We start from the raw sequence: 23717 nt of genomic DNA, 5'->3' as shown, positions 1-23717 counted from the left end.
TATTTTGAAAATCATATTTCTATTTTTGTGCTATTAAATGGTTTATGTGTTTATTTTTTTACATTGCTCAGTCTTTTTCTGACTCGCTGCTACTGTATGAGAAGGTTTTGTTCAATAAAGCTTTAGAAAAAAAAAAGCAGACTATAGGTGTCTGTGCAAGATGCCTGTTCAAAACACAGCAAACGTAAATGAGTCTCGTGTGACGGCGGCGATCAATTCTGCGCAGGCGCAGTTCATCTGAAACGGACCTACAGTTTGTTTTCAAGAGGGACGAACACAAAAAAACGAAGTGGATTATCTTCAACAGCACCAAACTGAAAGTGTGTCTGTTGCAGAGAAACTGGAGATGAACCGCCTCGGTGTCCATCAGCCGCAGGATATTGTTGTAAACCAAACCGCTGGTAAGAAGAACCACAGATTTAATGTGGAGTGTTTCTCCAGGAGGAAACGGCTCACTGCTAGCTTTGATTTTTTTAAATTATTTTTGATTTTATACACTTTATTAATCCCCGAGGGGAAATTTCTTCACTACAGCAGGGGGTAAGCTTGTTGTAGGGGGGCTGGAAAAAACAACAACGATCCACATAACAACGGAGATTCTCATCTCATCTGAATTCATTCAGAAAAAAGGTCCAAAATCCATTTTATTAATACTTTTAATCAGTTTGTGTTAATAGATTGTAAAAGGCGGAACTATAGGGTTACAGTGCAGCACCCGGACGGTTTACAGTGCAGCACACAACACGTTATCTTGTAGTTCAACGTCAATTAAAAAGTCCACCGTTTGAAGTATTTAAGATTTAATGACTTAATTAACAGCTTTACAAGACGGAAGTGAAGTATTTTGTGAAACAAAGCGGATCCATGAGGTGGGCTAAAAAGCCTTGTAAAGAAAATTCAGAAATTTATTGATAAATATTTGAAGAAAGTTGCTGAAACATGTAAAGGACTGTGAACTTTGTTGGCGAGACTTTTAAACTGTTTCTCATTGTTTTTCTCTTTAGGATGTTTTTTGTTTGGGCTCCATGAAGCACTTAGGAGTGTTTCCTGGCTTGACCCCCCCCCCCCTCCCCCAAACGACAGGTTTTAAAAAAAATCTAACAGCACACTCGCATCACAGGAACTCCTGCTTGACATCCAGCCGCCTGCGGTTTCCTCACCTCGCGATGTCACCAGCCAGCCGCAAATGCATCTTCCCCGGATGCAAGAACTTTCAGAATTTGCATAAATTTCCAAAGCATGACGAAACGAAGAAGAGGTGGATCCATTTTGTTAAGAGCCACACCGACGGAGAGCCGAGGTTCTCCACCGCCGCCCGTTTCTGCAGTGACCATTTCACACCGGATAAGTTCACCAACTTTCCTCGGAGATGAATGGGATTCACTGACGGACCGTTTCTTCTGGTGAATCGAGCCGAACCCTCCATCTCCTTCCCCGACCTCCATCCTCTTGTCTCGCCGGCGAGCGTAAGTTGCATCTCGTGCTTTTTGATATAATTATAGAAGCTACAGACGTGGATGAATTGGTTGTTCTCGCTGAAACAAGCTTTATTCCTCCTGAGAAGAGCTTAAATTAAGAGCAATGTTCTCGTAGTTTTCCAAGAATCGGACAATTCCTTCACACCTTCAGACAGCCGGGTTCCACTTTTATTGTTCAGGGGGTTCAAACTCGGTTCATGTCCATCAGCATGTTTGACTCCATAGACAAGTCATTTTATCTTCACAAAGCCGTCACCGCCAGTCAGAAGAAGGACCGAGCGGCCGTCTGACAACATGCAGAAAGTCATCAAAGACGTCGGATGTCAGACGAACGACTTCATGGTGGAAACGATGGCGGTCGCACAGCCGTCTGAAAGAGAGAACACGGGTATGAGAGAGGTCGAGGTCTCAGTTTGTCTTTGTGACTGTCTGTAACGTAACTGAAAGATTCTTGGTGCAATATAGTTGTTGGTAGAAAACGCTCCTGAAATTTTAATTGTTCAACTTGCATTGAGCCTCAAATTATTTGATCGTTTGAATGGACCAGAACATGGACAGTAGTTTTTTATTTTTCCTTTTAATTCCATAGATTCAGCTTCTCTACATAAAACTTTAAAGCCGCTGATGAGACGGTTTCAAATCTTAAATCTTTATCCACAGCATGAAATATTTCCTACAAATTTAGGTTCAAACAGTCAACAAAATCAAAGATTCTTTGTGAATTTTTTTTACATGTGTGTGTTTCAGTGTTACCTCCAGATGTGCAGCAGCTGGTGGTGATTAAAGAAGAGGTTCCCCATGAATGGAGCCCCAGTCTGGACCAGCAGGACCCAGAGCTCCTCCACATAAAGGAGGAAGAAGAGGAACTGTGGAGCAGTCAGGAGGAAGAGCAGCTTCACGGGCCGGAGGAGGATATCACCAGGTTCCCGTTCACTGCTGTTCCTGTGAAGAGTGAAGATGACGAAGAGAAACCTCAGTCCTCACATCTTCATCAGAGACAAACTGAAGACGACGGAGAGACAACGGTGAAAACAGAAAGTGATGGAGAGGACTGTGGAGGACCAGAACCAGCCAGGAACACACATCCAAACAGTCCTTTACTAACTCACACTGATGGAAAGGTGTTTGAGACTGATGTTAGTGTTGATGATGATGATGATGATGAAGAGTGGCAGGAACCTTTTTCAGATTGTGGATCTGAAACTGAAGATAACGACGGTGACTGGAAGGAGAGCGGGACACCTGAGTCAGGTGGAAATAGTGATGTGGCCAAAAACAACTTTAGTTGCTCTGAATGTGGTAAACAGTTCATCTACAAACGGTCTTTTCAGAAACACGTGACGCGTCACTCAGGAAGAAGTTCCTCCAGCTGTTCGGTTAATAAGAAAATCGTAGATTCACAGATTAGAGTGGACGGAGACGCAGAAGAGAGACCAGCTGACTGTGATGTTTGTGACACATCGCCGACACATCTTAAGGAAACATCAGAGAAATCGTTTGGCTGTAACACTTGTGGTAAGATATTTGTCCGGGAGGGAAGTCTGATCGTACACATGAGAACTCACACGGGAGAGAAACCGTTCTGTTGTGACGACTGCGGTAAAAGATTCAGTCAAAAGGCAAATCTTAACACACACATGAGAGTCCACACGGAGAAACCTATTTGTTGCGGAGACGGCGGTAAAAAACTGATCAGACTGTCGCATCTAAAGGAGCACATGACAATCCACCCGGGAGAGAAACCCTTCGACTGCAATGACTGCGGGAAAAGATTCGCCACAATGAGAAGTTTAAGGGAACACATCCGGATCCACGCAGGGAAGATACCGTTCAGTTGTGAGGACTGCGGTAAAAAATTTATGCGTCAGTCTGTTCTGAAGGAGCACATGAAAGTTCACACGGGAGAGAAACCGTTCGGCTGCGAGAACTGCAGGAAAAGATTCAGCCGACGGAGCCACCTGAAGGCACATATGACCATCCACACCGGAGAGGAACCGTTCACTTGCGGTGACTGCGGTAAAAAGTTTATCTATCAGTATCTTCTCAAGGATCACATGATCGTTCACACGGGAGAGAAACCGTTCGCCTGTGACGATTGTGGAAAAAGATTTAAACGAGAGAAAAAGCTAAAGGCTCACTTTAAAAGCCATGCCGGAGCGAAACCATTCGGTTGCAATGTGTGTAATAAAAAAAATTAGCCATTTGTATATAGTGAAGAAACACGTGAGTCCACACTGGAGAGAAATGATTAGCATTAAATATTGTGAATGACTTCCGAGAGGGAATGAAAAGTCACACCGCTCACTGTTTTTATAGGTTGAAAAGATCCCAGACTTTGTTTGAAATTTTCTTAATATATTATTTTTCTTACGTATTTCTTTTCCTCTGTAAAGTAGTTGAAGTTGCCGAAGTCTGAATAGTGCTGTATAAATAAAGTTGCCTTGCCGTTTTCTCTGACCTGTCTCTTCTCTGCAAATTCTTTGTGTATATTAGTAATTTTGTTTTTTGAGGAATTATTATAACCTTACTGTACAATAGTCAAAGAGTAGAGGATTTTTTTTTTTTTTACTTTATTTAAATCCAATTTAGCATATACAATAAATTATACAGTAGGAATAATATCTTATAAACTGAGCAATAATATATTTATTTAAAGTACAAATCAGTACCAACAACAGAAAATAGATAAATAAGAACAACAACAACTGTAATTGAATTAAAGAAAACAAAAACAAGACAAAAACAAAAATAACTGAAGAGATCCGAGATAAGAATAAGAAGAATCCAGTGGACATGGCAGCCAAACAATCAATCAAATCAAATACAGTCGTGTTTTTGGTTAAATATTTAAAAAAGACCGGGATAGGGAATATGTCCTCGGTTGTTTTTTCTTTTTGTTCATCTACTGACCAACACTCCAGTCCAGTAGGTGGCGGTAATGCTCCCATATAAGCTGGTTGCCAACCGCCAACAAAAATACAAAGAAGAAGGAAGAAAAGAAGGAAGAGGAGACTGGAGATGACGCAGAGGTGCTGCTGGCAAACCGCTTCGACAAATGGAGGACCACACTTATTATTTAGCTCAAGAAAAAGCCCGGGAGCGTCAGTCCTCGTCGGTGAAGAAGCAAAAACGTGACGAAGCGAAACGGAAGCGGGAGAGGCGGCGGCAGAAGACGCGGATAAACATCGGCGTGGCATTCCCCCGGTGGAAGTCTCTGATGACGGACAGACGTTTCCAGAGTGACGCCGAAGTTGCGTGTTTTCTGCTGGACAGGTAATTTAGATAAAATACACAATATTGGTTTTGTTTGTTTTGACAGGAACATGTCCCCAGTTACAAACACGTTTTTCCTGGGTTGTATTTTAAAATGTGAACCCCTAAACTAGAATTTATCTTTGTTGTTTGGACCTAAAAAAAAAGATAATCTCGCAGCTCCTGCCCATAAAAGTTAAACACCATAATCTGAAGCTAAACTTCAAACTTTACAGTCAAACTGGTGGATATTTTATCTATGCTTATTTCTAATTATTAAATACAAAAGCCTTTCAGATGTGAGACATGTTGACTTGGTGGTTGTTTTTCTGCTGTGCACACAAAAAAAAAGAAAAACACAGATCGATATAAAAGCTAAAAATAACTGCAATAGTAGGCAAATTGAGTGAAATAAAAACTAGATGAAGAAAGTAGATTAAAATACAAAACGTGAATAAAAATGAAGACAATAAAGAGATAAATAAAAAAGATAAGGTGGATTTAAAGAGGAGGAGAAGAGCAACACAAATGTGTAAAAGAAAGATTTTAATTGTGTTTGATGTTGTGGTTCAACTTTTGTTCTAATTAAAAGTGCTGACTCGGTCACTTTGTTCATCCAGGTGAGCGACAGGTAGACGACAACACAATGAATACTTTTTGTTCCTTTATTTTACTCCGTCATTGTAACATTCACAACATTACAGACACTTTACATTCAGTGGGTTTTTTCCAGTTTGTTATCTTATCTACTGTCTTCAGATCGAGCTCTTCGCTGAGCTGATTTATGACAATAAGATGCAGGAAATATTCAACTAAAAACATGCGCCAATTTATTTTTTGTTGCTGTTGTTTCTGCAGCTTTGAGAAACTTCCCGCGTCTCTGACCTCCGTGAACGGAAAACCTGTTCACGTCCGGACTCTCGGAAGTCCTGGTGGGACTCGCAGGCAAGTCATCACACTGAAATACTTCTCAGTGAGTCCTGATGTGTTTGAATTACAAATGTATTTATTGAATTTGTTATTTTTCTGAGCTCATGTTTGCTGCTTCACATCCACATGTGATGTAACGGGTGTTAGTCGGGTGCTCGGTTTTATATTATTTATTCTGGTTCCTTCGGAGGACAAAAATCAAACGTATAACTTGTCTTTCACATGTGTGCCCTACGTGGCCAAAATAAAAAGATTTACACGGAGAAACAGCTGCTGGAAATCTCGTGTAAAGACTCGGGAAGATAATTATATTCACTGAGAACAATATGCACGAAGGTTTAGAGCTCAAATGGATCCATTTTATGACCAAGATAAAAGTAACAAATACAAATAAATCTTAAGTGATAAATAAAACTTACAAACATAAACTGAAAATATGAATTATGTAAAGTGCATTTTTTAACTCATGTTGTGGATATTATTTACGGAGATAAATCTGAGTGTCGTTAAGAAGCCGCTCGTGATTGAACTTCACTTCTGCTGTACACGTCCTGTTTTTCTAAACCTTCATCGTTTGTCTACTTGTTGTGTTTTTATTTCTGCAGCGTCAGCGTGAGTATCGGCGAGGAGGAAAATGGAGACGACTCCAGAGAACCCGCCGGGAACCCGGATCCAAACAGTCCTTCACAACTGAACACTGATGGACCGGAGTCCGACACTTCTGAGACTGAAGTCAGTGAGGATGACGATGATGATGATGATGATTATTGGCAGGAACCGCTGTCGTATTCTGGACCTGAAACGGAGGACAAAAACCTGTTTTGAACAGAGATCCAGACTCGGCTTTATGTTTCCATCAGTTTAACGGCGGAACGACTCCACTCGGTGTTCACGTGTTTTTACACAGAACGAGGAGGCGGAGTTACAGCGCTAAGATCCCGCCTTGAACGCGAAGTCTAAAAAGGGGTGATGAAGAAACATCTTCAGCCACGAGAAGTCCTGCGACGGACCCTGAACCTCAGCGTCGTGAAGTCGGTCTGGGATCACGTGAGGAGGTAGAACGAATGCTTTTAGTACAGATCGACAGTTAAAGACAAACTTACAACACGTAGAATCTCTGAAAGAGCTGAGAAGCTCCAGAGAGGAGACGTCAAACTATATTGATGTTCTTTGGTACTTAAAACCACAAAATGATCTTCTCATATAGACAATTACTGCAAATAAAACACCAGAGAAGTAAAGTAGTAGAAGTAAAACATGAGACCTTTAAAAACAGAATTATTTCTGTTTCCTTTCTTGTTTCAGATGCTCCGATTGAAAGAATCTGAAAACGAAATATCAGCTCTGTGTTACCGTCAGTCAGCTGTTTGGTTGCTAGGTGACGGGGACGAGACAACAGGCTGAAGCGCTCCTGAAGATGAAGGTGAGCAAGTTGAGAAAAAAAAACAAAGGTTCAAAACAAGAAAGCTGCCTGAAATAAATACATATTTTTCTAAAATCTAAAAAAAAAAAATCACCTGCAAAAATGATGTTAATGTGTTAATTAATGCACCTGTAGAATGTAACTGAGTACATTTAAACAAGTACCTAAGTACAAATTTGAGGTACTTTTACTTACTGTACTTCACTCATTAACATTAAAGAAGGATTTAAATGTTGATTTAGGTTCTCAGTAATATCGGTATGTGTTTGATACAGATATTAAGTTCAAAACTAATTTAATTTGGATGAAAACACTTTATAATAATAAAATAAACTGAAATGCTGGTTTGAGTTTTAATTCATCAGGTGTCGGAGTCTGACTGTTTTTGTTTTTTTCCTCTGATGATGAAGGTGAACGTGTTCGTCTTTACAACCGCAGACTGTAAGAACTCTTCAACCACCTGCACATGGAGATCACATCTTTTCCTTTTCTCTGTTCAAAGAATGAAACTTTGCTCGCATCATTTTACAGGTCTAACAGGTTTGTATAATAATCAATAACTGTAAACTCAGATATAGCTTCCTGGAAAGAAATGTATCATTATGTCACTAATTATAAACCAGGCGGGTTCAGTTGGTAATATTTCACTCACTTAAAAAAGACAAAACTGACTGTTATCTGTGTTTTTAGACCCGTCAGTAAATATTTGTACACAATTTCTGCTGTAATGTAGAACAATTCTCACATAAGCCTGTAAATTCATTGTATTTTTCCTGAAATGAACTAATATGGAAGAATTTATTGATGGCTGAAGTAGTAAATATTTTTGGAAAAACCCATATTATTATTATATTTCTAGTGCTATTAAGTGGTTTATTAGAGTTTTACAAGTTCCTCAGTCCTTTTTATTCGACTCACTGCCAAAGTGTTGTTCAATAAAGTTAGAGCAAAAAAAAAAAAAAAAAAAAAGGAGACTGTAGGTGTCCGTGCAGATGCCTGTTTCAAACCGAGATCCGTCAACAAACCGCCCTGTTTTCAGTGTGTATCTCAGCTCCTATAATACATCCTGGATCAAAGTCCGACAGAAATGGACCCGACGTGCATCGTGATCGATTCTGCGCATGCCCAGTTCATCTGAAACCATCCTCCAGTTTGTTTAGTGTGTTTTAAAGAAGAGAAGAAGTGCGGACACCATGAACGAAGTGGATTATCTTCAACAGCACCAAACTGAAAGTGTGTCTGTTGCAGAGAAACTGGAGATGAACCGCCTCGGTGTCCATCAGCCGCAGGATATTGTTGTAAACCAAACCGCTGGTAAGAAGAACCACAGATTTAATGTGGAGTGTTTCTCCAGGAGGAAACGGCTCACTGCTAGCTTGTTGTAGGGGGGCTGGAAAAAACAACAACGATCCACATAACAACGGAGATTCTCATCTCATCTCATCTCATCTGAATCTGAATTAATAAAAACGCGCAACTATGCGTCGAGGGGTTCAGTACAGCACCCGGACGGTTTACAGCGCGCACACAACAAACGTATCTTGTTGTTCAAGCTTGTTGTAGAGGGGCTGAAAAAAACACAACCACGATCCACATAAGAACGAAGATTCTTATCTGATGTTCATGTGAATTAATTAATAAAGACCAAATGTCGAAATTATGAATAACGTCAGTTGAGTTGGCGGATTGTAAAAGGCGGAACTTAACAGCGAGGGGTACACAGTACCCGGACGGGTTACAGCGCGCACACAACTGAGTTATCTTGAAGTTCAAGCTCAATAAAAGTCCGGCGTTCGGACGCAGTCGGGATTTAAAGACTTAATAAATATAGTTTTAAGACAGAAGTGAAGTTTTATCAGTTACAGAATGTTAGTAACAGTAAATAATGTGTGTATGAAAGGGACAATAAAGAGGAAACTAATTTTATTCAGTGTTCCTCTGATGATTCATGTGCAACATATTTTTCTTGTTATAAGTTTTCTCATTTTTAAACTCATCTTGACAGTTCTGTGCTGCTGTATGTAAAGTCACAGTTGTCCATCATTATACATGTGTGTGTGTTTCAGTGTTACCTCCAGATGTGCAGCAGCTGGTGGTGATTAAAGAAGAGGTTCCCCATGAATGGAGCCCCAGTCTGGACCAGCAGGACCCAGAGCTCCTCCACATAAAGGAGGAAGAGGAGGAACTGTGGAGCAGTCAGGAGGAAGAGCAGCTTCACGGGCCGGAGGAGGATATCACCAGGTTCCCGTTCACTGCTGTTCCTGTGAAGAGTGAAGATGACGAAGAGAAACCTCAGTCCTCACATCTTCATCAGAGACAAACTGAAGACGACGGAGAGACAACGGTGAAAACAGAAAGTGATGGAGAGGACTGTGGAGGACCAGAACCAGCCAGGAACACACATCCAAACAGTCCTTTACTAACTCACACTGATGGAAAGGCTTCGGACTCTTCTGAGACTGAAGTCAGTCATGAGGATGATGAAGATGATGAAGAGTGGCAGGAACCTTTGACAGACTCTCTTCAGAAACACACGACATGTCATTCAGGAAAAAGTTCTTCCAGCTGTTCAGTTAACAGGAAATGTCTCCCAGAATCACAGCTGGGACTTCATGCAGGACAGAAACCACTCAGCTGTGATGTTTGTGGTAAAATGTACAGATATCAGTGTCATCTTAAAACACACATGAGAATTCACACGGGAGAAAAACCGTTCAGCTGCGGTGTTTGTGGTAAAAAGTTCACCGAACAAGGGAGCCTGAATCGACATATGTGTGTCCACACCGGAGAGAAACCGTTCGGTTGTGATCATTGCGAGAAAAGATTTTGCCAACATGCCGACCTGCAGAAACACGTCAGAGTCCACACTGGCGAGAGGCCGTTCAGTTGCAGCGTCTGCGGTAGAAGATTTACAGAAAAGGGAGTTCTGAAGAAACACATGAGGGGCCATTCGGGGGAGAAGCCCATCAGCTGTGATGTTTGTGGGAAAAGATTTAACCACCAAGGAGCTCTGAAGACGCATATTAGAGTCCACACTGGAGAGACGCCGTTTGACTGTTACGTTTGTGGGAAAAGATTTCGATACGACTGGAATCTGAAGACGCACATGAGAGTTCACACGGGCGACAAACCGTTCAGCTGCAACGACTGCGGCAAAAGATTTAACCGGAAGACGAGTCTTAAAGCGCACATGGTGGTTCACACGGGAGAGAAACCGTTCGGCTGCAACGATTGTGGTAAAAGATTCAGTCAGCAGGGAAATCTGAGGATGCACAGCAGAATCCACACGGGAGAGAAACCCTTTCACTGTGGTGTTTGTGGGAAAAGTTTTGCACGACAGGGAGATCTGAAGATGCACATGAGGATCCACAAAGGAGAAAAACTGTTTGATTCTGACGATCGCGGTAAAAGATTGGACCCAAAGACGCATCTGAAGTCACAGGACCCACAGCTCCTCCACATAAAGGAGGAAGAGGAGGAACTGTGGAGCAGTCAGGAGGAAGAGCAGCTTCACGGGCCGGAGGAGGATATCACCAGGTTCCCGTTCACTGCTGTTCCTGTGAAGAGTGAAGATGACGAAGAGAAACCTCAGTCCTCACATCTTCATCAGAGACAAACTGAAGACGACGGAGAGACAACGGTGAAAACAGAAAGTGATGGAGAGGACTGTGGAGGACCAGAACCAGCCAGGAACACACATCCAAACAGTCCTTTACTAACTCACACTGATGGAAAGGCTTCGGACTCTTCTGAGACTGAAGTCAGTCATGATGATGAAGATGATGAAGTGTGGCAGGAACCTTTGTCTGAGTCTGAAACTGAAGACGGTATTAATAGTTTTAAGGCGAGCAGAGCGCCTGATGTTGGATCCAGAACGGCAAAAACATCCTTTAGCTGCTCTAATTGTGGTAAACAATTTATCTACAAGCGGTCGTTTCAGAAACACATGCCATGCAAATCAGAGAAAAGCTCTTCCAGGTGTGTCGTTAATAAGAAAAGTTTAGATGTAGATTCACGGATCAGAGTCTGTCCCATCACAGGAAAGAGAACGATTGGCTGCGACGTTTGTGGTAAAAGATTTAGAAATCAGACTCACGTCAAAACGCACATGACGGTTCACACGGGGGAGAAACCGTTTCGCTGCGACGACTGCGGTCAAAGATTTAACCGAAAGACAAATCTGAAGAGACACATGACGGTTCACACGGGAGAGAAACGCATCTGCTGCGACATTTGCGGTCAAAGATTCACCCAACAGACGCATCTGAAGAGGCACACAAGAACTCACACGGGGGAGAAACCCTTCGGCTGCGACGACTGCGGTAAAAGATTTAACCGACAGACGCATCTGAAGAGACACATGGCGGTTCACACGAGAGAAACCGTTCGCCTGCAGTGATTTTTGGTACAAGATGTTCGCCAGCGGGGAAACCTGAATAGTGACCACGGGACAGGAAGTGTTTTGATGTGATGATTGACAATCCACACATAGATGATGTACAGTTGCAGGTTTTGCTGTGAAAGATTTATTATGTTATTGCTTTTTTAAGAACTACACTCATTGTATTGTATTCCATTGTTTTCTTTTTTTCTCGTGTACTTTAAAATATTTAAAAAATAATAATCATATCATCCCTGGGTATTTGTTTTCACTGTCTTTCAGAAGGATCTTTCTCTCAAGGACATCTAAAAAGTATAAAGTCAGATAGCAGATATATAAAATTGTGAAAAAGTGCCTAAAATGTACACTGCTCCAAAAAAATAAAGGGAACACTTAAACAACTCAATGTAACTCCAATCAATCCCACTTCTGTGAAATCAAGCTGTCCAGTTAGGATCAACACTGATTGAGGATCAGTTTCACCTGCTGTTGTACAAACAGGTGGAAATGAGGCAATTATCAAGACAACCTTATAAAGGAACGGTTCTGCAGGTGGTGACCACAGACCGTTTCTCTGTCCTCGTCCTTTCTGGATGATCGTTGGTCCCTTTTGCATTTTGCCAGTGTCCTCACCACTAGAGGGAGCATGAGGTGTCTCCAACCCACAGAAGTTGCTCAGGTAGTGCAGCTCATCCAGGATGGCACATCAATGTACACTGTGGCAAGAAGGTTTACTGTGTCTGTCAGCACAGTGTCAAGAGGACGGAGGAGATACCGGGAGACGGGCCGGTCCACCAGGAGACGTGGAGGGGGACGTAGGAGGACAACAACCCAGCAGTGGGACCGCTATCTGCTCCTTTGTGATGCAGGACAATGCTCGGCCTCATGTGGCTGGAGTGTGTCAGCAGTTCCTGCACGATGAAGGCATCGATGCTACGGACCGGCCCGCCCGTCCCCTAGACCTCAATCCAATCCAGCACATCTGGGACATTGTGTCTCATTCCGTCCACCGACACCACGTCCACCACAGACTGTCCAGGAGTGGACTGATGCTTTGATCCAGGTCTGGGAGGAGATCCCTCAGGAGAACATCCGTGGTCTCATCAGGAGCATGCCCAGGCGTTGTCGGGAGTGATACAGGCACGTGGAGGACACACACACTACTGAGACTCATTTGGACTTGTCTTCAGGAATCTCCACAGAAGTTGGATCAGCCTGTGATCTGATTTTTCCACTTTTATTTGGAGTATGATTCTGAATCCAGACCTCCATGGATAATGATTTTGATTTCCATTGATCATCCTTATGTTATTTTGTTCTCAATACATTCCACTATGAAATGAATAAAGATTTTCAACTGGAATATTTCATTCATTGAGATCTACGATGTATTGTTTGTGTTCCCTTTATTTTTTTGAGTAGTGTATAATGTTTACAGAATAATTTGTCAGAAATCAAAAATCTTTGAACCGTATTTCTTTCCATGATTACTTGTGCATCACTTTAGCAGAAGGACTCGTCCTTAAATTCTCGTCTACAAAAGTATCAGAAAGAAAAAACACTGTAAATAAAATTAAGCTTTATTTATATATCTGGGAAAAAAACATTTAAAAATACAAAAATGAATATTGGGGTTTGAAGGTCATCAGTTTTCATGCAATAAATGGTATGATCAAAAAAATAAACAAGTGCAAGCTTTTCTTTTTTTAAATGGTCAGATACAATTTTATTTGACACGCAGTAAAGTTTTGATTTTGACAAACGTGTATGAATTCAATGGCAATTGTCAAACACAATCACTGGGATGAAAATATTAAAGAAACTGATTTTTTTTTTCTTCTAGATGAACATTTCAGTCTTGCACCAGATGGATCGATAATGATGCAATAATAATTCCCTAATGGGCATTTTGAGACATTGTTGTGAGTGTGGAGGTGAACTCAGCTGCCAGCTTATACTTTATTTATCAGGTAATTATATATTCATAATCATAGTCTATATACTTATTTATTTTTTAGCAATTGAGGGGTCAGTGCTTTATGTGTTTTTTAAGTTTCAAGATTTATAGGCAACTTTTCCATGGCATATAATAATAATAATATAATAATAAACTTTATTTGAATAGCACCTTTCATACAATAAATGCAGCTTAAAGTGATTCAAAGCAAGATAATTACATGCAGTGTTTCACATAAAAACAGATATAAAGGGACATTTACTAATATAGAAAAGAAACAAGATGCATAAGAAACAGATAAAATGCATTAAATTAAACACAAATAGTTACAGTGCAAAATAGAGTTACAGTGCAAAATAGAGTTACAGTACAAAATAGAGTTACAGTGTAAAATGGAGTTACAGTACAAAATAGAGTTACAGTGCCAAATAAAGCAATGTGCATTTTAAAGGCGCGGTAGTTTAAAGTGCAAGAGAGCTTCAGGAGTAGCTAGTTAAAGGCTGAAGTAAAGAGATATGTTTTGATCTTTCTTTTAAAAGTAATAACTGAGCAGCTCTCCTGATATCTAACAGCTCATACAAACTGAATCCCCAATTTTTTTTCAGCTGTTTGTTGCTGAACCTCCAAATAATTGGTTTATCTCCTCTGTGGAGCCTCATGTCTCTCAGTTTAATTTTGGCCACGATTATCTGTGCCGAACGGCTTCTCTGTGTGAACTCTCATGTGGATCCTAAGTTGTGTCTGTCGGTTAAATCTTTTCCCACAACCATCGCAGCCGAATGGTTTCTCCCCCGTGTGGAGTCTCATGTGTGTTTTAAGGTTCGTCTTTTGGTTGAATCTTTGACCGCAATCATCACAACCGAACGGTTTCTCTCCCGTGTGAACTCTCGTGTGCGTTTTAAGATCGCTCTGATTTCTGAATTTTTTACCACAGTCATTGCAACCGAATGGTTTGTCTCCTGTGTGGACCCTCATGTGGCTCTTAAGATGCGTCTGGCGGTTAAATCTTTTACCGCAATCATCGCAGCGGAACGGTTTCTCTCCCGTGTGGAGTCTCATGTGTGTCGTGAGATGCGTCTTTTGGTTGAATCTTTTGCCACAATCATCACAACCAAACGGTTTCTCTCCTGTGTGAATTCTCGCGTGTGGTTTCAGATCACTCTGATTTCTAAATTTTTTCCCGCACACCTGACAACCGACTGGTTTCTCTCCCGTATGAACTTTCACGTGTGTTTTATAACCACTCTGATTTCTAAATCTTTCGCCACACACATCACATTCAAATGTTTGTTCTACTGTGTGAACTCTCATGTGTGTTTTAAGATCATTTTCCCCTTTGAATCTTTTCCCGCAGTTGTTACAGCCGAGCGGTTTCTCTCCCGTGTGGACGTTCACGTGTCTCTTAAGATGCGCCTGTCGGGAAAATGTCTTCCCGCAATCGTCACATCCGAACGGTTTCTCCTGCGTGTGAGTTCTCGTGTGAGTTTTAAGATCACTCTTATCTCGAAACCTTTTCCCACAGTCACTACAGCCAAACGGTTGATCACCCGTGTGGAACCTCACGTGTCTCTGAAGATGTTCCAGGCGTGTAAATCTTTTACCACAATCATCACAACTGAACGGTTTCTCCCCCGTGTGGACTCTCATGTGTGTTTTAAGATGCGTCTTCTGGTTAAATTTTTTACCACAATCATTACAACCGAACGGTTTCTCTCCCGTGTGAACTCTCGTGTGTGTTTTAAGATCTTTATGATTTCTAAATCTTTTACCGCAAACGTCACAACCGAACGTTTTCTCGCCCGTGTGAATTTTTACGTGTTCCTTCAGATGTCTGTGTTGTCTGAATCTTTTACCACAATCTTCGCAAACGAACGGTCGCTCCGCTGCGTGGACGCTGATCTTTGAATCTACATTTTGCTTCCCTCTAAAACATTTCTGACGAGCCAAAACACTGGAGGAAGTTTTTCCCAAATGACATTTCATGTGTCTATGAAGAGATTGCTTGAAGATAAATTCCTTACAACACTCAGAGCAGCTAAAAGATTTTTGGGCAGCGTTACTATTTACAGTCAAAGGTTCCTGCCACTCATCATCTTCATCATCATCATCTTCATCTTCATCATCATCATCATCATCAACACTAACATCAGTCTCAAACACCTTTCCATCAGTGTGAGTTAGTAAAGGACTGTTTGGATGTGTGTTCCTGGCTGGTTCTGGTCCTCCACAGTCCTCTCCATCACTTTCTGTTTTCACCGTTGTCTCTCCGTCGTCTTCAGTTTGTCTCTGATGAAGATGTGAGGACTGAGGTTTCTCTTCGTCATCTTCACTCTTCACAGGAACAGCAGTGAACGGGAACCTGGTGATATCCTCCTCCGGCCCGTGAAGCTGCTCTTCCTCCTGACTGCTCCACAGTTCCTCCTCTTCCTCCTTTATGTGGAGGAGCTCTGGGTCCTGCTGGTCCAGACTGGGGCTCCATTCATGGGGAACCTCTTCTTTAATCACCACCAGCTGCTGCACATCTGGAGGTAACACTGAAACACACACACACACACACACACACACACACACACACACACACACACACACACACACACACACACACACACACACACACACGTACATGATGGACAACTGTGACTTTATAATCACACAGATATCACTGATGTTATGACTTAATGTTGGTGAGATCAGATTGGGACGTGTAGCTGACAGGTTTGACCTTTCTGACCTTTAAATCTCAGCTTTTTCTGCACACATGACACCGTTAAGAAAACATCACTTCTGAATAGTGTATTGTATAATGGCGAAAGAAACAGAGAACCTTTGAACAGAATGATTCAGTCTTAACGGTTGTATTGAAACGACGGCACTACATTAAGAGGTATTTTGTATTTTTATTGCTAAGCTGAGATATAACGTCAGTCCGTCGTCTTCTTTTTACAGCGTAAAAACACCAACGAACATAAAGAAACTACAAGACAAACAGATAAACTCACCGTCCCTCGGTTTTGCTGAGGACTGAAGTTTCTCTCCGTCGTCTTCAGTTTGTCTCTGATGAAGATGTGAGGACTGAAGTTTCTCTCCGTCGTCTTCAGTTCGTCTCTGATGAAGATGTGAGGACTGAGGTTTCTCTTCGTCATCTTCACTCTTCACAGGAACAGCAGTGAACGGGAACCTGGTGATATCCTCCTCCGGCCCGTGAAGCTGCTCTTCCTCCTGACTGCTCCACAGTTCCTCCTCTTCCTCCTTTATGTGGAGGAGCTCTGGGTCCTGCTGGTCCAGACTGGGGCTCCATTCATGGGGAACCTCTTCTTTAATCACCACCAGCTGCTGCACATCTGGAGACAACACTGAAACACACACACATGTACAACACGATTGTAAAATGGAGGAGCTGAGAAAAAAAATTAAAAGTAGAAACAGTTTAAAAATGTGTTAAAAGCAGGTTTAAAAACTGATCTGAACTCAGTTTATAATAAGACAAACTTAAAATCCACTGAATAAAAGTCAGTTTAAAAAAACTGGATTCTTCATGAATGATTCACAAAACACTTCACTTCTGTTTTAGAAAGATATTTATTAAGTCATTAAATCCTAAACGCGTCCAAACGCCGAAGTGTTATTGAGGTTGAACTACAAGATGCGTTTGTTGTGTGCGCGCTGTAAACCGTCCGGGTGCTGCACTGTGATGAGTTCCGCCTCTTTGATTCCGACACCAAACCGTTATTAGTGCTAATAAATAAAAAAACCCAAATAAAAACGGGTTTTAATATTTCTGAATATATTGAGATGAGATGAGAATCTCCGTTGTTATGTGGATCGTTGTTGTTTTTTCCAGCCCCCCTACAACAAGCTAGCAGTGAGCCGTTTCCTCCTGGAGAAACACTCCACATTAAATCTGTGGTTCTTCTTACCAGCGGTTTGGTTTACAACAATATCCTGCGGCTGATGGACACCGAGGCGGTTCATCTCCAGTTTCTCTGCAACAGACACACTTTCAGTTTGGTGCTGTTGAAGATAATCCACTTCGTTCATGGTGTCCGCACTTCTTCTCTTCTTTAAAACACACTAAACAAACTGGAGGATGGTTTCAGATGAACTGGGCATGCGCAGAATCGATCACGATGCACGTCGGGTCCATTTCTGTCGGACTTTGATCCAGGATGTATTATAGGAGCTGAGATACACACTGAAAACAGGGCGGTTTGTTGACGGATCTCGGTTTGAAACAGGCATCTGCACGGACACCTACAGTCTCCTTTTTTTCTTCCTCTAACTTTATTGAACAACACGTACACAAACAGCGGCAGCGAGTCGAAGAAAAAGGACTGAGGAACTTGTAAAATACAAATAAGACTAGAAATATAATAATACATTTTACTCCTTCATCCGTCAATAAATTCGTCCATCTTGGTTCGTTGGTTCCTGGTGCTGTTTCTCCTTCCGGCCGCTGGGGGCGCTGAACACTCGTCATTCCAGTTATTCTCCGTTTGTTCTGTGACTTGAATTCATCAGATTTTCGATTTGAAAAAGACGTATTTTATAAAATAAAGATGTTTTACGTACGACTGGAGGTCTAGCTATACATGTATCTTAAACAGGATGTTTTCGGAGTCATTGCCCAGATGTTTTGTCCCTGCCCGGACACCGTCCTTTCTAATGCGGGTGTGGACAACAGATGACGACACAAATAATGGAGGCGACGCTTCGCTCGTCTGAGTCCTGAGAACATTTAAAGTTGAAATAGTTTCCTTCGCGGTCGTGAGTCGTAGCTGGCATGCTGTGTCAGGATGGGGAACCTTTTTGGAAAAAAGAAACAAACTCGTGTGACAGAACAAGACAAAGCCGTTTTGGTAAGCTAACAACAGCAAGCTAACTGAAAGTGTTTACGTTAGCTCGCTCTGTCGTGAAACCAGAGCAGGTCGAGCCAGACCGCCTTGAGATCTGCGCTCATTTAATAACTTTGCGGACAGGATGAAGTCCACAGATATTTTATATAACATCACTTTACATTTTTATCACACTTTATTAGTTCCTCTTCAATTCGGCCTTAATGTATCTGCGAAATAACTTGATTAACTCACATGAACCTGCCTTTTAAAATGTAACACCCAGTCTTAGCGAACACGAAATTATATTTTAAAAGTTAAGGGTTATAACAAAATGGTTTTCAGGTATTTGTGTGTCGATGTTGTCCAGGGAGCCGAACTGACTTTGGATGGGGTTTGTTCAGCATGTTTAGATTCCAGCTGTTTTAGATTCTCACAACTCCAGAAAGTAAAAACAACAACAAGCTGCTGAATTGGTTTGCAGTTGATCATCGTGTCTCTTGTTTCCTCACCGCAGCAACTGAAACAGCAGAGAGATAAACTGAGGCAGTACCAGAAGAGGATCAACCTGCAGCTGGAGAAGGAGCGGCTGTTGGCCAAGCAGCTGCTGAAGAATGGCAAAAAAGAGTGCGTAAAAACAAGGAGACATCTGTCTTTGTTTTGGGATATAAATCCAGGACGGATTCTACGTACAAAAGAAGTTCTGTGTGCTGACAGCAGCCAATTAAAGAAAACAAAACAAATACTAAACGGATCATTCAGTGAGCTTTAGACACTAAAAGTAAAGTGAGGATGCTTTTAATTAAATTTAAAGAGAGAAAAAAACAACTAAATCTCATCAATATGTTGGGACTCTTTGTCCTTCTTGATGCTGGAAATCAATGTTTGGGCTCATCGTCCTGCTGCAGAGTGAATCGGGGACTGATCTAAACATCTACATTTGTATCCTGATGTTTAATAATTTTTCACTCCTCGTGTTCATCCAAAGTGTTTGTGACTGTGAATCTGAAAACAGGAAAGCGCTCCTGCTGCTGAAGAAGAAGCGCTACCAGGATCGACTCCTGGACAAGACGGATAACCAGATCAGCAACCTGGAGCGCATGGTGAGCCGCCGCAGCGCCGCAGCGCCGCCGCAGCTCGCAGCAGTCAAACCTACAACTCCTCTTCTTTTTCTTCTTCCTCCTCATTTCAGGTTCAAGATCTGGAGTTCGCCCAGATTGAGCGGAAAGTCATCGATGGGTTGAAAATAGGAAACGAATGTCTGAAGAAAATGCACGAGGTAGGCGACGTGTTGAAGCGTCTTCTTCACACCTTCAGCCTGCAGCTCAGGTCACTGACGGACGGTTTCTCCTGAACAGGTGATGTCTGTTGAAGAAGTGGAACGCATCATGGACGAAAGCCAAGACGCCATCGAGTACCAAAGGGTGAGTGGAGAAGTTGGGAAAATAAAATCTCTTTCACTTCATTCTGCAAGAAAATGAGGGGCAAATAAAAAAATTAAAAAAATAGAGAATTATGTTTATTTTAATTTCCAAGTTTTCAACTGAATTTCAGATTTTTTTTTTAAAGTCCTGACAAACAAATTTCAGCTTGTAAATTGTCTTTTTTAAGTGTTTGAGTCTTTGTAGAAGTTTACTGTGAGTTTGTTGTCTCGTCTGCAGCAAATAGACGAGATGCTGGCCGGCTCGTTGTCTCCGGAGGATGAAGATGATGTGCTGGCTGAGCTGGAGGCCTTAACTCAGGTCAGTCTGATCCGATGTGAACCCACCGACAGGTTGTTGAAGCGGCTGCTTCTTGTTTTTCGTCATCTTCTTCTTTGTCGGGACTCTGACTCTCTCGTTGTCTCTCAGGGAGACGTCAAGCTTCCTAACGTCCCCTCAGACGAGCTGCCGGACGTCCCCGAGTCCACCGAGGAAGAACCGGGTTTGTTGTTTAATGCCTTTAAATCCTGCAGCGTGTACGTTGCGTGTTCATAAACGTGATGAACCTGAAGCTTTACATCTGACTCCGGTTGTACAAACACAGAAAATAGAGTATTTATTTACATAAATACATCTGTGCACACGATGTGGCATTTGTTCATGGTGCCTCATATTTACTTGTATAATAGTGATTTTAAAGGCGTGAAGATGACAGCTCCCTGCAGCCCTTCTCCTCTTCGTCGCCCTCCTCTTCCTCCCGCTGCCCTTCAGTAAGTCTGTGTTTGTGTTCCAGAGAGGGAACGTCCGAGGAAGAAGCCGGAACGAGAGCTGCTGGCCGCGTAGGAAACCTCACCGACCCTCAGCTGACGAGAAGCTGAAGTCCTCCACGAGGCAACGAGCACTCCGACACGCTGCTGGAGAACCACAACTCCTCCTCCTTCTCCTTCTCCTCCTTCTCCTTCTCCTTCTCCTCCTCCTCCTCCTCCTCCTCCTCATCCACTCTCGTGATAAAGCAGCCGGGCTTCCTTCATCCCATCCAGTGGCTGTCTCGGATCGATCAGCTGGTCTGAAGCCCCCCCCCCCCCCCCCCCCCCCCCACAGATCAGATAACTGTGCCTAACACCTCTTTGATTACTGCTCGCTCTCTTTTACACACGCCGACCCGACTTTTAATGAACTCTTTTTAATTCATCAGATCATCTTTGGACTTCTCTGTGAACCGAGCTCTTTATTAAAGGGTCAGTTCGGCCAAAGTACACAGACAAATTTTTTCCTCTTTATCGTCGTGTTTTATTTTTTCTTTTCTTTTTTTGGTTTTGAGATGAAGTTCTGTCTTTTTCAGTTTTTATATTTTTTACAGCTTTAGCTACCAAAAATCATCTCAATCCAGTTTTCCATCTCCTTCCTTCAGCTTCTCTCTGCAGCACAACAACAACGGGCTGTTTTGTTTCTGTGTCTTTAAGACACTTTAATATCAGCAACCCTGTCTTCTGATTGGCTGATTCTTTCCTGAGTGACATCCCTCCAGGCCAAACAGCTTTTCTTCAGTCTTGTAACTTGTTCGCTCCTCGACAGAATGACCGAGATAAACGGTTGGACAGCAGGTCCCACGTATGACTTGACTGCAGGTTTGTGACATCACAAACTTACAGAAGTCCAAACTGCACAGCTGCTGAATACAGCCTGTTTATTTTGACACTTTCGCAGTATTTAAAGCAACTAAACCTGCTATGTAATCTAAAAAAATTAATCTGAATTTGACACTTTAAAAAAACACTTGGAAGCATTTCTGTCCAGGTAAAGTTGAGTTATGCTTTCTGCAAAAGACACTGACGTTAAATAGTTAAAAAAAACCCTGCATTATATAGAACACCCCTTACAGAAAAATGTCCCATGTGTATTATCATATGTTGCAGTGTGAGGTAAACATGTGATCACATGTGGAAAACACGTGAAACTCGTGGGTTTTTTTTTCTGTGAGAACACCAAAAGGGAGAAATTTATATTTCATATTTTTTATTTTTGCTTAAATAAGTTGAACTTTCTCTTTAAAACTTTTCACAATAACAAAAACCACCCAGAATAGATAACATCTATTAAAATGAAACTGAATCCTCCTGTTTGGCTTGACGACAACAACATTGATTGATCCACCATTTTTCCTCATAAATTGGGTGAACTGACCCTTTAAGGCAGGTGTGATGGAAATCCAACCTCTGGAACATTTTGTTATTTTTTATTCTTTGCATCTGTTTCTGAACATTCTCTCGGTCTGACCCCTTTTAAAAGCAGCTTAACTCGTCTAATTCTTCGCTCCCCTTGTGGATTAGCTCGGTGTCATTGGAGAAAGGGCTAATCATACCGTGTGTGGGCTTTACTACCTGAAGCCCTGACAACAGTTGGTAATCTCTTCAAGGTAATAACCCGACAGAACCCAGATCTTTAACCCACCCAGTGTTATCAGCGCTGTAATTATTTCACTCTTCCCTCCACGTGGGTGTTTGAGAGGACGCTGGCCTACATCCAATAAAGGCTTCAAGCTCGTGTATGTTTTGAAGATCCGTGCAACTAATCTTCAAATCAGTTAATCTGACAGACGGTGACTCTCAGCGTCGCTGCATCGGCGCGTCTTCAGACTGAACCTCTCTCTGCCTCTCTGTACGCTCTTTTTACAATAAAAGTGGTTTTTTAAAATTGATTTGTGTTGCCGTGTGTCGCCTCAGTGTGGATCTCATTTCAAAGGTTAGACGGCAGCGTTTGAACACAAGGTGGCAGCAGGCGACAAGTCCTCTCTGAAGGGGCCGTTTTAAACAGCTCACATTAAAACCACTGGCAGGTGGAGCAAGAAATGCTTGAAATACTGAAACTGCTGGAAATAAAATAATGCTGCTGGATTTTGTCTGATCAGCACAAAAGAGACTTTATGTTTAAATTCAACTTTCTATCAGTGAAAGTCAGAGTTTGTTATTTGACTTTATAAAGCTCATTCTTGAAGGGAGGATTTATTAGAGGCTGTTGTAATTCACGCTTCACCTGTCGGTGGTTTTATTGTCCTGGTTGATGGGTGTACGTACGACTGCCACGTCTCAGATTGTTTCTCGTTTTTTGTTTTTGTTTTATTTTTTCCTTTAAGAAAACGGTTCCGCCGGGTTTTGGTGGAAGAACTTGACCTCCGTGAACCTGCACGGAGCTCCGACCGGCCTCTTTGGGATGAAGGGTGACGATGACGACCAGCTAGGTTGTATTTGCCCTCTCTGATGCTCTCATGAAACCTGAAACCAGGAGAAAAGCTGCAGAAAGACCACCTCCTTTTGGCTTTTTATAAATGCAAAATTGTATTTCCAAATGAGGATTTTTAAAGGTAAGATTTGGACTCTATAACCTATTTAAAACTCCCTTTCTCTGCAGCCTTTTGCTTCTTTGTCTCAGATGAAAAGTTCTGGCACACCATGACCTCACTTTCCTTTTGTCCTGAAGATGATTGAAGTTCATTCAGCCGGAGGACAAAAGCATCAGCTGGATGGGAGTAAAATTAGGAAGCTAAACGTCCCCGTTTCCAACCTTCAATTAAAGTATTTACGGTACACGCCACCGTTCAGGCCTGAAATAGCCTCGAACTGTCTTTTGTCCGGGTACCGAAGTCCACTTCACAGCGTTGTCCTCTCGTTGAATGGGCTGGATCCACTCGGCTGCTGACTGCACATCACAGTCCTGTGTGGGAGTGGGCAGACGGCAGCCTGAATGTCAGAGCGACACGCTGATGAATCACAAACGTGGATCTGAAAGCCGAGAGATTAAAAAATAAAAAAAAAAAGCCAGAGAGGACGATGATGAGTAGGCCGGACATGAAGGGGAGAGCAAATAGATGCTGCAGGTATGGAGGGGTGTGTGTGTGTGTGTGTGTGTGTGTGTGTGTGTCCTGCCCACCCAGAGTCTTGCCTACCTGACTAAACACCCCCACTGAGAACTGAATATACACGAAGGCAGTCATTGAAACTAATTCAAAGGATGAATAAAAGTCAAGAGAAGTGTTATCAGGTCTG

General features: G+C 42.1%; 4 protein-coding genes across 5 annotated transcripts; 3 read left to right on the top strand and 1 right to left on the bottom strand.

The window, feature by feature from the left end:
- Positions 1-260: 260 nt before the first annotated feature.
- Positions 261-11942, top strand: LOC138204613 (zinc finger protein 569-like). The gene is made up of 5 exons (XM_069159959.1): positions 261-401; positions 1005-1466; positions 1728-1866; positions 2226-3602; positions 9756-11942. The coding sequence occupies exons 2-5, from the start codon at positions 1374-1376 to the stop codon at positions 11480-11482; spliced, it is 3336 nt and encodes a 1111-aa protein (XP_069016060.1). The 5' UTR covers positions 261-401; positions 1005-1373; the 3' UTR covers positions 11483-11942.
- On the top strand, positions 4479-8277 carry LOC138204610 (uncharacterized). Of its 2 annotated transcripts, none has more exons than XM_069159954.1 (5): positions 4479-4751; positions 5589-5675; positions 6266-6715; positions 6966-7083; positions 7494-8277. In XM_069159954.1, exons 1-3 carry the CDS (start codon positions 4534-4536, stop codon positions 6483-6485), a joined length of 525 nt encoding a protein of 174 aa, XP_069016055.1. In that variant the 5' UTR covers positions 4479-4533; the 3' UTR covers positions 6486-6715; positions 6966-7083; positions 7494-8277. The 2 variants fall into 2 exon arrangements, with proteins under 2 accessions (XP_069016055.1, XP_069016056.1); XM_069159955.1 differs by having other exon boundaries at positions 5589-5703.
- Positions 11943-12420: 478 nt separating the features above from the next.
- On the bottom strand, positions 12421-17825 carry LOC138204871 (zinc finger CCCH domain-containing protein 18-like). The gene is made up of 5 exons (XM_069160429.1): positions 17339-17825; positions 16421-16774; positions 16045-16055; positions 15489-15932; positions 12421-12543 (listed from the first exon to the last, which is right to left on the bottom strand). The coding sequence occupies exons 1-5, from the start codon at positions 17457-17459 to the stop codon at positions 12421-12423; spliced, it is 1053 nt and encodes a 350-aa protein (XP_069016530.1). The 5' UTR covers positions 17460-17825.
- A 252-nt stretch (positions 17826-18077) lies between these two features.
- On the top strand, positions 18078-22372 carry chmp6b (charged multivesicular body protein 6b). The gene is made up of 8 exons (XM_069159953.1): positions 18078-18277; positions 18771-18880; positions 19269-19356; positions 19446-19532; positions 19612-19677; positions 19915-19995; positions 20104-20176; positions 20468-22372. Exons 1-8 carry the CDS (start codon positions 18215-18217, stop codon positions 20515-20517), a joined length of 618 nt encoding a protein of 205 aa, XP_069016054.1. The 5' UTR covers positions 18078-18214; the 3' UTR covers positions 20518-22372.
- The last annotated feature ends 1345 nt before the right edge of the window (positions 22373-23717 follow it).

Source organism: Embiotoca jacksoni, unplaced genomic scaffold (genome assembly GCF_022577435.1).
Source record: "Embiotoca jacksoni isolate LCO1_2020_lvr unplaced genomic scaffold, fEmbJac1.0.p SCAF_26, whole genome shotgun sequence".
Lineage (NCBI taxonomy): Eukaryota > Metazoa > Chordata > Actinopteri > Embiotocidae > Embiotoca > Embiotoca jacksoni.
Note: the sequence above shows the minus strand (reverse complement) of the source record. Positions and strands in the feature narration are given on the sequence as shown.

What these genes read in the sequence shown, in the direction of transcription:
- LOC138204613 (XM_069159959.1), top strand. Translation starts at nt 1,374, where the DNA reads ATGGGATTCACTGACGGACCGTTTCTTCTGGTGAATCGAGCCGAACCC. An exon ending in GTCTGAAAGAGAGAACACGG is followed by an intron (nt 1,867 to 2,225) that starts GTATGAGAGAGG and finishes TGTGTGTTTCAG; the next exon opens with TGTTACCTCCAGATGTGCAG. An exon ending in AAGATTTAAACGAGAGAAAA is followed by an intron (nt 3,603 to 9,755) that starts AGCTAAAGGCTC and finishes GATATCAGTGTC; the next exon opens with ATCTTAAAACACACATGAGA.
- LOC138204610 (XM_069159954.1), top strand. Translation starts at nt 4,534, where the DNA reads ATGGAGGACCACACTTATTATTTAGCTCAAGAAAAAGCCCGGGAGCGT. An exon ending in GCGTGTTTTCTGCTGGACAG is followed by an intron (nt 4,752 to 5,588) that starts GTAATTTAGATA and finishes TTGTTTCTGCAG; the next exon opens with CTTTGAGAAACTTCCCGCGT. An exon ending in AGTCCTGGTGGGACTCGCAG is followed by an intron (nt 5,676 to 6,265) that starts GCAAGTCATCAC and finishes TTATTTCTGCAG; the next exon opens with CGTCAGCGTGAGTATCGGCG.
- LOC138204871 (XM_069160429.1), bottom strand. Translation starts at nt 17,459, where the DNA reads ATGAACGAAGTGGATTATCTTCAACAGCACCAAACTGAAAGTGTGTCT. An exon ending in TGTTGTAAACCAAACCGCTG is followed by an intron (nt 16,775 to 17,338) that starts GTAAGAAGAACC and finishes TGTGTGTTTCAG; the next exon opens with TGTTGTCTCCAGATGTGCAG. An exon ending in AGTGGCAGGAACCTTTGACT is followed by an intron (nt 12,544 to 15,488) that starts GTAAATAGTAAC and finishes TGTTCTCCTGAG; the next exon opens with GGATCTCCTCCCAGACCTGG.
- chmp6b (XM_069159953.1), top strand. Translation starts at nt 18,215, where the DNA reads ATGGGGAACCTTTTTGGAAAAAAGAAACAAACTCGTGTGACAGAACAA. An exon ending in ACGCCATCGAGTACCAAAGG is followed by an intron (nt 19,678 to 19,914) that starts GTGAGTGGAGAA and finishes TCTCGTCTGCAG; the next exon opens with CAAATAGACGAGATGCTGGC. An exon ending in GTCCACCGAGGAAGAACCGG is followed by an intron (nt 20,177 to 20,467) that starts GTTTGTTGTTTA and finishes TTTGTGTTCCAG; the next exon opens with AGAGGGAACGTCCGAGGAAG.